At 47.4% G+C, this 12,658-nt stretch overlaps 2 protein-coding genes across 2 annotated transcripts in view; one reads left to right on the top strand and one right to left on the bottom strand.

The window, feature by feature from the left end:
• Positions 1 to 12,658, bottom strand: part of LOC108102144 (chaoptin) — a 210,258-nt gene that overhangs the window by 72,408 nt on the left and 125,192 nt on the right. The gene's annotated exons all lie outside the window — the stretch shown is intronic.
• LOC108101435 lies at positions 6,017 to 8,494 on the top strand. Its single transcript, XM_017205763.2, is given in 2 exon segments — positions 6,017 to 7,432; positions 7,434 to 8,494. Coding segments are annotated over 2 exon segments (1,824 nt in total). The 5' UTR covers positions 6,017 to 6,136; the 3' UTR covers positions 7,962 to 8,494.

Genomic DNA, 12,658 nt, shown 5'->3' with positions numbered 1-12,658 from the left:
AAGTAAACAAACCACTTGCACACAACTGTGTACACATAAACACACACTCCCACATACACACACACACACACACACCACTCACTCATTCAGGCTGGAAAAATAATAAGAGCCATCAGTGCGTTTCGTTTTATATTAGTTATTTGTTGTTTTTGGTTGAAATGTCTGTTTTTAGGTATTTCGTTTTTCGCTGCTTAAGGTGCTTAAATTTTGAAAATTCGAAATGAAATTGAAGCTGCTCCTTGCATTTCGCCCGCAATTGTTTAAGCGGAAAGGCTCCCATTCACACGGACATAATTTTTCAGTGTACATATTTGTGTTTGTATTTACCAGTTGAAGCATTAGCCATTGTCTGTCTAACAAACCAGCCAACAAGAGCCCACAAACCGGCAACGGCCCCCCTCTACACCCACCCCCTTTTAGGCGATCCACCCCCCTCCGCCTCCCCCACCACCCACATACGCCCCTTTTAACCCACCCATGCCCACTGAACTGGAGCTTCACAATCTGCTCAATGAATCTCAATAAGTTTGTCATGGCTCTGTGGCTAATGCATGTGAGTGTGATTGTGATTGCCACTGTATGTGTGTGTGTGTGTGTGTGAGTGTGGGTGTTGGTGCGCGAGTGTGGGTCCCTTGTTTGCATTCGTGTGCGTGTGCTAAATCAAGCGGTAATTGGTTCTTCGCCTGCCATTTCCACTGCCAACAGTTCGTCTTTGCCGCTGTTTATATAATTGAAACTAACACAAATAAAGTGCAAAAGCTTTCTGATTATGGGGATTTGCGCCTGCCGCAAAATGAGGCAAGTGCCGGCCCCACTCATCCCGTTATCCCCCCTCCCCCACCCGCTCTGCATCACCGCTTTCCCATTGTCCCGATTGCCAGGAGCTCCGCCAGAGGCAATCGCCCGGGGAGAGCGGTAGGTGTTGTGATGGGAACGCTCCTCAGGGACAGTGGTTTCGATTTAATTCAGCAGCCTCGCGTTTACTTTTAAGTTCAGGGGGTATTATGTAAAATCAATCCACTTTAAAACACCTCCAACACTTCTTTTTAATGCAATTGCAAGTCTTTATTTTGTTCAGAATTTAACAAGGCAGTAGAGGAGATTCTTGAGCAACATTTCAAACGATATACGTATATACCGTGCTTATGCAATAGCTATTGAATGCAATTAATCTGTGAATACCATTTCACCAAGCCAAGATTTCACTGACTTGCCTTCAAACTCAGCATCGAATACCTGAAATGCCAGGGAACAGTCACTTGCTTTTCTTTAGTTCAGTAATACAGAAATAGTTAAACCTATTTGCTGATGTTTGGGAACTCTGTTGATTTTATTTCTTGCAGCAAATAGTATATGTGCAACAACTCATGAAAGGTAGCTCTACCTTTACAATTATGCTATAATCTGGATAGATACACAATGCCTGACTTTTGAAAGAATCTAACCTTCTACGACTACAATAGTGAATGATAATTTTTCTCGATCTTAGTCAGATCAACCACTTATATATTTGGAGCTGCGGCGATTCAATACTGTGTGTAAATTTAATAAGAAAAGGAAGATAAAATCATGTGAAAAGAACTATATATATCGATTTGTTGCCTTTTTCCTAGAACAACCTTTCTTGCTCAAGTTGGTAATTGAATGAGCGGTTTTGCCCACAGTGCGGCAAGCATAAAAGCCAAGATTTGGGGCGTTTGTGGGGGAGTGTGTGTGTGTGTTTGTGTGTGTGCGTGTGTGTGCTTGATTACTGGCGTAAGCTCGTGTGCGTTTGCTTACTTAAGCTGCTGTTAACTTAAGTATAACAATGATTAGGATAACGTCGGGCATTCGGTTACCTGCTCCTGTTTTCCCCCACTTTCATTCCCCTTCCCCTCTTCTTCCCCTCTTCCTTCCCCTCCCCTCTTCTTTCCCCTCTTATTTCCCCCACCCTTCATACGTGTTTGCACCTTATTTATTTGGCACTTTGCCTCCGCTCGCATGGGTTTGAGCCACTTGCCCAGGCATCCCCTTAAGTAATTGGAATGGCTAAGATTGGGCTTTATCGCCAGTTGAGTTGCCTGTCTCCATAATTTGCCTGTTACCCCGTCGTGAATCTAAGCCCCAAGTCAGTCCATTACGCAAACGCTTACCGATCACTCGGGCCCCTTTGAAATATCACCTTTGCACATCATTGAGTGGCAGTAAGTGCACATGGCATTTAATTTCAAGCCCTGTTCTGATTTTCGCATTCGGGTGCCAAGCCCTTCATTTGCACCCGAATCTGCCTTCTGCAAAATTGAATACCTTTTGGGCTTAGGAACTCACAGCTTGGGTATCAATTAGCTAAATACGTCACAGGAAAGCGTTTGAGCCCTAAGATCGTTGCAAACCTACTGCTGTCAATATCTCTGATGCCTTTAGAAACTCTCGATTTTCACGCAGCTTTGATTGTTATTACTATTTTTGGCAACAGTGTTTCCAATGGGGTTTTAGATTATTGTAAATAACCGAACAAGTTGACTCCAGCGCTTCCTATTTAATTATCAGTGTGTTCGTACATGGATATTGCTATATTTTCATTTAAACAATTTAAGCAAAATAAAGTATACGCATAAACTTATCATTAATGTGGGAATAGCAGATTCATTTGGGGTAAATTCTATTTAGTTAAATATACTTAATGCTGGGTTTCAAACGAATACATTTATTAACTAGTGTTTTTTTTTTTCTTTACTTGTGCTTTAGCAGATCTGTTCTGTTTTTTAATTAACTGCTCGAACACAAAATGAAAATAAGAAGAATATTGACTCCACACTGTTATCAAAATATCTGTTCTGTTTAAATTGTTTCTCCCAACAATAACAATTATCTTTTTTTTTTAAAAAGTATTAGGTTTAGTCTCGCTTAATTTAACCTTTCAAGGAAAACAAGCTTATTTCAGAATGACTTTGAATAAATTATCGCATTATTTTTTTGTTATATTTTTTAAGGGTATTTTTGTACTTTATTCGTGCTTATTATCCTTGTTGCTAAGCTGCAATTTGATCCTTGCTGGAACACAACAATAACTAATAATATTCATTAATAAGATAATTCTTTTTCTCGTTATTAATAGCCGTTTTCAGGGTAAAATATTGATTGATTCTCATATTATTCAAAAAAAGTTAGCTTTGCAAAACAATAACTAGAAGCAAAAAAATCCAGTGCAGTTGACAATTTCGCGCAGCTTTTTGTCCTCCGGCCATTTGGACCATTTGCAGTCATTGCTTTCACGGCTCGCTTTTTAATTGAGGATAAAAGCTGTTGGGGAGTTGCCTTTTCCCTTCCTATTTCCCGGCGGAAAAGCGGCTGGAAAAAAGTGGGTAACAAGCGTGTTGAGCCGGCAGTGTTTTGTGTAATTTTCGGGAAAAACCAAAGCCCAGCAATCTCATAATGCGTCGTCGCATTCATTCGTTTTCTTTTGTGTGGGAAAGCCGGAAAAGCCACGCAACCCTTGTCTCTGGCCACTTGTCATAAATAAGCAGTGCAGCTTGCAGGCCAGCCCAATTTCCATCCCCGATTTCCCCCCGCCCCCCTGCCCCCCATTTTCCATCCACAATCCTTGCTCGCACTTCGAATCCCTGGGCTCTCGCATCGAACGAGCGAATTCAATTTAACGAGAAATTGCAACAATCAACGCTGCTCCTGTGTCCTGTTTTCCGTGCCTCTGCCCCTTCCACAGAGGATTTCCCACGCACCCCCTGGACTTACCAGACCTCCCCTCCCCCCCGTGGCAGGCCACGCCCCCTCCACACATTCTGCGGACATCGTGGGGCGGGTGTAAAAAAATGACCGAAAAACAGCAAACACAAACACAAATGTTCAGACAATAGCAAGGATTCCGAGCAACAGGAGCCGCTACAACAACGGGAAAGGGCGGTCAGAGGCAGCTGGAAAAGGGGTGGGAAGGGGAAGGGGGAGGGGGAGGGGGAACATGTGGCGGAGACCGACTGCAAGGGGCACGAAAAAATCGGGGCCAGAAAAAGGCAGCGTATGCCAACAATGTAATTTTGACGCTTGATCTCGACGGATACACATGCACATGCATCGCTGCACAGAGAGAAATTAAAGAGAGAAACAAATGCAGTTGGATATATTTCCTGGTAAAGGATACTATAACAAATATCATGAAAGTTGAAGGTGATCTCCAAGTGGTGTGAGTCAGAATCTATCGACCATTAACAAACTAAATAGCTTCTAGTAAAAAGCGAAATAAGTGCATCTTATGTTTGAATCCTTTACAAGCATATTGTGTCCTTGATAAAACATGTACGAAATCTATATTCAGTTATTCCTTCAGTTGGGACTTCTTTATTCAAGTGCTTTAAATTTAATTTCACATGTAGGTTCATATGAGCAGCAACTGCAAAATGGCAGACGGAAAACCCGTTGGCTTCACAAAAAAGAACAGAATCAAAAAACTTTCTAGATAATGGACACCGAGGAATTCGGTGGTCGCAGCTCACAAAAAATGGAATTCGTAAAAGGAAAGCGTGGCGAAGCGTTAAATACCCTACGCAAAGGTGAGCTGAATTTCTTTCAATATAATCTGTTCTATTTCTCTAAAGAAAAAAGCAGGATGTTAACAACTAGATATTCAAGAGTTCTTTAGGTATTCATTCACCTTATAGATTCTCCCCAAATGGCCATATAAATTCGGATTAAATCAAAAAGATTAATAGTAGTAGTAGATGGTAATCGGGGATATATCTCGATGTAGGGTATATCCCCCAGGGGGGGGAGCTGGCATGCCTAACCACTTGTGTGCGGATCTCAGTGTGTTTGCTTGGGGGTTTTGCAGCGTTTTTAGTCCGTTTTTCACGCGTTTTTCGCGCGACTTTTGTGTGGTGCATTATTACTGTCGAAACGCCAGCAGCTCCCCCGCCCTTCGCCCCTCTTTTCCCGCTTTTCCCGCTATTTCCCACTTTTCCCGCTCTCGCCACCCGCAAAGCCTCATAATATTTCATGGCTGTTGCAGATTGTTGACATTTTGGCTGCCCCGAACCTCCAGGCTCCAGGACCTCCCCTTCCCTTTTCCCCTCGCCCCCTTTTTTATTCCGGGCTGCTGTAGATGTTTCGATTATGCGGCAAACGGGAGTGCGAAGGGGCTTTCTGGGGGTGGCGGAGTGGGAGTTGGGTGCTCTACAAAGCAGCCACTGCAGCGGATGCAAACAAACGCGGGAAAGTGTGTGCAGGGGCGCGACGAAGGGGGGAAGTGGGCGGTATTCAGAGGAAGGTGCGGTTCAAAGGGGAGGGTGCATCCGCAGTCGCGTGCAAACAGGATAAAACGCGCATCTGTCGCAGTGTCCGTCATCATCGTCCTCATCACTTCCATCATCGCGGAGCATCCTCTATCCTCCATCCTCCATCCACAATTTCCCATCCGCCGGGAAGTTGCAGCGGACATGTCCGTTGTTTTGATGCGACTTTCGGTTCACTCGACAAGTAGGTGAATCCAGGGAGGGGAGAGAAGGGGGCTTAGGGAATTGCGGGAAACTCAGATCGGAGAAACCCTTCAGAGGTTTCAAGTGGAAGTCATCAAAGTTTATTCGAAATTAATGGAATAATTATTATACTCTCAGTTGGCAGTCTAATCAGCAGCCACATTTGTTAAGGGAACTCATGGTAATCGTGCTTGTTTAAATGCCCTAAAGAGTGTCATGATAAGCGGATAATCAATAGAACTGTCAGTGGAATACTTGGTGATTACACGGACGAAAAGTCTTCTTTATGTAACGAACAAGTCATACAACGTTTACTTGCTGCATCGAGAAATATTAGAGCTTTGTTTTGTTTTTAATTAACGACTATTCATTTGCAATTGTCTTAATAAAAAATACATTTGTTTTGGAATCATTTACTGATCAATGAATGATCTCAGATGATTTTGGGTCTATTTTTGAAGACAGTTAAGGTTAACCTTCCACTTTGTTCAGAGATCCTTTACTGAGCTCAGGGGAAATCCGATCCCAGTAGTCGGCAGAGATCGCTCGAATCTCATCACTTCCGTTTCGTTCCGCTCCGTTCCGCCTTACACACACACACACTCACTTATACACACATACACATCCTCGAGCAGTCCAATCTGGCAGTGGATTATTTATCCGCACTCAGGATGAACGCCGACGTCTGCGTGGTGGTCACCGTTCCCACCGCCGCGGAGGAGCTGCGCTCCAGGGAGCGCTCCCCCCACTCCCTTCGCTCTCCCCACTTGCACCACTCCTGTCACTCCCTCCACACTCCCCACTCTCCCCGCTGCTCCAACTGCGGATCGTCCCCGAAGAGAGGGGACCACTGCGAGCGCTGCTGGCGCCTGAGCCAGATAGCAGGCAACTCTCCGCCAGCAGCAGGAAGCAGGAGGAGCGGGATGAGCGGGAGGAGCGGGAGGAACCCAGCGGAGGAGGCCACGCTGGAGCGGCTGCTGCGTTCCCTCGCCGGGGAGCTGCGCCTGGAGGAGGCGGTCTTCTGGACGCAGGACGTCGCGGGCAGGCGGCTGCAGGCGCGCTTCCACCTCCAGAAGGACGAGCGGTTCGAGCGGCTGCTCCGCGCTCTGCGGGATTGGGGCGTGGGCGAGCGGAGTGGCACTCACTTCGAGGCACTCGCCTGCTTGGAAACAAGGGCCAGAACGAGTCCAGGGAGCCCCCTTCCCCACCAGGAGCAGGACCGCGAGCAGGAGGAGCACGAGCAGGAGGAGCTGGGCGGCCTGGGGTGGCAGAGCTTCGTGGACTCCGTGCGATGCCGCTTGAATGTGAACCAGGTGGTGCGGCAGGTGCGCAGGGACGCCGCTCTGACCTTCGACTCGGTGGTGCTGCTGGCGGCAGCCGCCCTTCTCTCGTGTGTGGGCCTCGCGGAGAACAGCTTCCTGTTCCTGTCCAGCTCCATGCTGATCTCCCCGCTGATGGGACCCGTGGTGGCGGCCACCTTCGGCTCGGTGATCGGCGACCGGGAGCTGCGCTGGCTGGGATTGCGGAACGAGCTGCTGGGCATCGCCGTTTCGGCGGCCACCGGCTTCTCCTTCGGAGCGCTCCTCTGCGTCTGCGGCTTGGGCCGCTTCTTCGCCATCTCCTCCGGACTCACCGAGGAGATCCTCTCGCGCTGCGACCTCCACTCCCTCGCTCTCGGGGTGTGCACCGCCTTGGCTTCTGGAGCAGCGGGCGCCATCGCGGTGCTGGGCGGGAACGCGGGTTCGCTGGTGGGCGTGGCCATCTCCGCCTCGCTCCTGCCGCCGGCGGTGAACGCGGGGATGCTCTGGGCACTGGCCGTGGGAGCCCAGCTGCTGCCGGAGGAGCACCCGCTGCTGGCGAGCCTGCGGAGGCGCCGCTCCTACTCCGCGCAACTCTCCGTGGAGCTGGTCGCCTGCGCGGCGGTCAGCATGGCGCTGACCCTGCTGAACGTGGTCTGCGTTTGGCTGGCGGGGGGTGCTGGTGCTGCGGGTGAAGGAGGTGGCTCCGGCGGTGCGGCGACACCAGCAGTTCTGGCGCCACGATGTGCGCACCGCCCGCCAGGTGGCGCACTTGGACCCCGCCCTGCAGAGCGCCATCGATCGGCTGGACGAGGCGCAGCTGGACGTGGAGGCGCCGCACTACCAGCGCACCTGGTCGCCGGAAACGGGTAACCACCAGGGATCCGGGGGGTCCAAGGAGCGGCCGGACAACTACCACACGGTCCACGGGTTCCGGGAGTTCTGCATTACGCTCCACCGACTGAAAGCCACTCCCCGGGGAGTCCAGCCGCCCAGTGTGATGGAGCTGTTCGACTTGGGCTCCACCCCCGGAGGAGGGGGAGCGAGTCCTGGGGGGATCGCCACCTGCGGAGTGTCCACTGGCCGAGGGAGGAGGGAAAAGCGGAGGAGGAGAAGCTCCTTCTGGAGGGAAGTCCTCCTGCGAGCAGCTCGTTCCTTCCAGGAAGGGAGGAGAGTGCCCCCGTCGATCGACCGCTGAGGGTGCTGGCCCGCGGGAGGTCAGGGGTCACGCAGGAGGAGGGGGCGGAGGAACCGGAGGGGGAGGAGCAGGAGGAGTTCCAGGCTTAGCAGCGTGGAGAGCAGCGCAAACAGGACGGCAGCCTTCGGGGCTTCGAGTCCAGCTCTGATTGCTCGCTCCTCGCCGATGTCCTTGTTTGCCAACCACTCCATGCCGCCAGCACTGGCGGTCGCCAAACGGGAAAAGTACATACCGGGGACTACATGGATGGAAGTGGAAACTGCTGAAAATTGAGGAAAACACCAGCGAGTATAAACTTTAAAGGCGAGCTAAATCCAGTGGGAAATCCGGTGGTTCGCGGTCCCAGTTAACCACGTATTTAAATGGCCCTCAGGAAGAGGTCCTTAATTTAAAGGACGGGAGCACTTTTATTGATCGGATGCAAGCTAAATTAAGAGCCCCTTTAAGCCAAGTGAAATTGCCAACTTGCATAGTTACTTTGTACTTTAAGAGGAAAACATAAACATGTATACTGTTTTAATCCTGAACAACTATCTCCACCGATAGCAAGTAATTATTGAATTTCGAATATGTAAAGCTAGACTATGTTTGCAACATTACCAACCCAAAAGTTAGTTTATACTCGTACTTCAATGCAAAATCAAATATCTAGTTGATTATGGAATGTATTTCAATCATAAACAAAGTATCTACATCGATAACGGGTTGTTACAAAGTTAAGCTATGACTTCCGAATATGTCCACTATTGGCCGTGTTTGCACTTAAACTGTCAATTCCTTATGGGCCAAATCGAAGCAGATCATAGTGTGTAAAAGATAAAAGGAAAGCTCTGAAAGAAATTGCCGCAGGTCGGTTGACTTTTCACTCCACTCACTCGAATTCCCCTCCCTGCAGGTTGGCCACCATTAAAACCTTTAATTTGGACAAGAGGGCTGGCCAATGGAGGATGTCCCGCTTAATTCACTTGCCACCGAGCAGATTGCCGGCCATCGGGGGGTCCTGGCCTCGATTTCCTCCTTGTCTTCTCCACTGCCAACGGAAGCCAACCAGCGATAAGTCGAAGGACATCGAACGCAGCTGCTGCTGTTGTGGTTCTCCTTTAAGAAATTCATTTCGTTTTAAATTTTGTTGTTTTAATTCAATTTTGTTATAAACCGATGAGAGCATTATCCCAAATAAGTGTTTAAACCTCACATTGCTTTGTGGTTTTTAGTTTTGAACAATGTATTTCACCTGTTGCCATTTTGTTTTTATCAATCTGTAATAACCTTTTGCATTAATACGGCTTTAATAATTTTAATCAACTCAATCAAACCTAATAAACCTGTTTATATTCGGCTATTGTCTTGCTGCCATTTCAGGAGTTAGAAAACTCCTCGCTGACAATAACCGAGTGTCTATCAATCGAGGGCCGAATCGCCTTGTTAGGGCTTTTCCCTTTTTCGGAGGAGCGCTTCCTTGGATTGATTGTTTTATCGCTCGCTTCCTTTTGTTGGCCATTTCACGTGCCATTATCCTGGCCGTGTGAGCCATCTCATCTCGTTCGCTCGCCCATTAGGTGGCAACAACAATTACGTGTTGCGCTTATATTGCGGCCAGCTCGTTTGTTTTCCCGCCCACTGACCCTCCCCCTCCCCTTCTCGTTCCTCCTGCGACATGCATCCCTTGGCCAGGACAAACAGGAGAAGTGCGAAAAAGGATACGAGCCACGTGTGATTGCGCTTTGATGTGCCCCCCGTGGTTGTATTTTCTCTAATGTTTATTTGCCATTTTAGCGCCTGTTCTGTTCTGTTCTGTTCTGTTCCGTTTTGTTGTGCTGTGTTGTGTTTTGTCCTGTTGCACCAATTCCCACTCCACTCCGCTCCGCTCCTCGTCCTTCCGTTGCCAGTTTGCCGTTGTCCTGTTTGGCCAAGACAGGTGCGACATTTGGCATGTCCACGCAATTAGCGCCCTTGTCCGAAGTCCGTTTCCCGTTTCCCATTTTCCGCTTTCCCATTTTCCCATTTGCCCTGCAACACCCACACCCACACCCACATCTACACCTACACCTTTGTCCTTCGTCCTTGCGGCCATCGATTAACTCGTTTTCGCCGACCGGCCACTAACGAGGCCACATTTGTCCAGCCATCGATGAGCGGACGAGGCCAAAACAAACCGAAGGCCACTCGAAAAAACAATGAAACATCGCACTTCACTTCTGAGATAATGGCTATGCGAACTCATAAATTAAAAATAGAAAAGATTTTGTCTACAAACTTAAAAAGTTCTTAATTGCAAAGCTGGTTTTCTTTAGTGAACAAAACAATGTTCTTATATTTTTCCAAAAAGAGAAACACAATTTATAGAATTATTTTTAACAAATTGATTAATTGATAATAAATTGATTATTAAATTAGTTATGCCCAAGCCCTTTCCCTCCATTGAAGTTCAGCTTTTTACAAATGATATCCCACTTGTTTACCTTTTTTCTCAGTGCACTCGTACGGGCGTCAAGTGCCTTTGCAAGAGCATATTCCCCGTATAATTTTATGATGGATGTGGCCACTTACGGGAGATCCGTTTTAGTGGATGAGTCAGCAGGTTTATGTGGATGAGGTTTAGGTTTTGGTTAATCCTTTCTTAGCACTTCCGACTTGGAGTATGTATATTAGCAAGTTTATTTGTAAGATTTCGTACAGATCCTTAAAATATGTTTTGGTTTTAAAAGATCTAAAACAATAATACGAACTCTAATCTGATAAATAAACCTTTAATACACATATTTATTTATTTATGCTCGGGTTAAATACTCATCCAATAATTTTAAATTGAATAAAACACGAAACAAACTGTTTTACAGGGATACGATTAAATCTCGCCACCTCGTAAATTAAATTATTTAAATAGTTTTGCTTGGGAAAACGGAGACTCATCATTTCCCAATCGACTTCTCCGCAGTTCTGCTGCCTTTCTACATGTTGCATTGCCAGGATTTTGTCAGCGCCTTGGATGTCTGTGTCCGGCTCATTATTTAGCATAATTATTTATAGTTTTATTTATCACTCTTGGCAAGTTTTTACGGTCGCTTCCGTCGCCGGCGAACAAAAGGGGCAGAAGCCCAGCCAACAGCCAGCAGAACTTTGCTGGGCCAGAAAAAGCGGGGAAAATCCGCTAAGGAGCGGGGGAATTGCAGATGGATGGGGTGGAGGGGGAGGGGGAAAGCCTTGGACTCCGGGGAGCAGGACAAGGTAAAACATTTAATATTAGCTGGAGCAAGAATGGCAGCAGGGCGAAACTTTGATCCTTTTGTGCGCTGCGTCTGCTGCACTGCTGCACTGCTGCCCCACCGGAATCAGAAGGCAAGGATATTCTCCACTGGGAGAAAACAGTTCCTCTTAGGCAAGCAAATAGTGGAAAATACTCAAAGCATAAGGAAGCTTTCTCTGCAGTTTCGAATTTATGGATTAGGGTATCCTAAGTAATGGATATATCATTTGCTCTGTTAATAAATGCGATTAGAATGTTTTAATCCTTAAAAACTCTTTTCTTGAAAGGTTTCTCTCCTTATTCTTATTCTTCTTTTTCGCATTGAATGATCTTAAACAAAATGAATTAATTTGGTATTGAATGGACTTTTTTCGGCTGATTTGCTCTGGGCTCAGGCTTGCACCCTGACTTCCCTAGGAGTGTACTTGCCCCTGCTGCCTTGTGGCAGCCTCAGTGCTTAAAATAGTTGCACCTTTGGCCACTCCACTGCCAAGAAATCCAGCGCTGTGGCAAGTGGAAAGTGGCAAGTGGCAAGGTGAAAGTGGAGGGAGAGTGGGAGTGGAGTGGAGAGCAGTCGAGTGGAGTGGCTGCCAGTGGAGTGGACTGGACAGGATTGTTGTGCAGTTTCCCTATTTCCCATCTTGCTTCCCATTCTCCCTCCGAGGTTTTTCCCTCGCATACTCGTATTTTCGGACACTGCTGGCGGATTACGGAGCACATGCTTAGTGCCTATTATTTATGGACCCTTGAAAGTGCAGCAGCTGCAGCTGCAGTGGCAGCCACAAGAAGCCATCGCCACAACATGCTCAATTGATTTCTGGGTCCCTCGTCCCTGGTCCAACCTCCAATCTCCAACGTCCTTTGTCCTCCGAGAACAGATCCCTCACTATTCCGGATTAGGCCGCACTTGGCATCGCAATCAGGTGTTTTGCAGCTTCTTCCCTTGGCCAAGTTAATATCGGAGGCAATGGGCCGCTTTATGCTGCATTAACAGCATTTGCTTACCTCATCTCCAGTCGTCGGTTTTCCCATTGTTCTCCCTTGATTCTCGTGCCACTTCGAATACGATTTCGATAATGATGAAGATTAAGGAGCAGGAGCTGCTCAAATGAATCCATCCTCAAGCCCGGTTGCAACCAAAGAACCTACTCAAGTATGCCAACAGATTAACAGTGGGTTCTGTAGCAAGTCACACTCTAATGTTTTCCCATTAACTTTTACAATACTGCAGCCAGGATCTAGTAAAGAGTATACTTATTGTTTGAAGCACATATTAGAACGTTACTCCTGATATTTTTTTATGGCCAAAACGTATTAATTGCAACTGCAAAGGACTCTGATTTTCCCCCTTAGCAAGAGCTTTTCCCCAAATCCCCATCTTCCAGCCGAATCACTTTTTTGTGAACTTGCAACTCGGGGCGAACTTCGCCTGGGCAACAAATTGCACTGG

This window comes from Drosophila ficusphila, unplaced genomic scaffold (assembly GCF_018152265.1).
Source record: "Drosophila ficusphila isolate 14025-0441.05 unplaced genomic scaffold, ASM1815226v1 contig_197, whole genome shotgun sequence".
Lineage (NCBI taxonomy): Eukaryota > Metazoa > Arthropoda > Insecta > Diptera > Drosophilidae > Drosophila > Drosophila ficusphila.
This window is presented reverse-complemented; position numbering and strand designations above follow the sequence as displayed.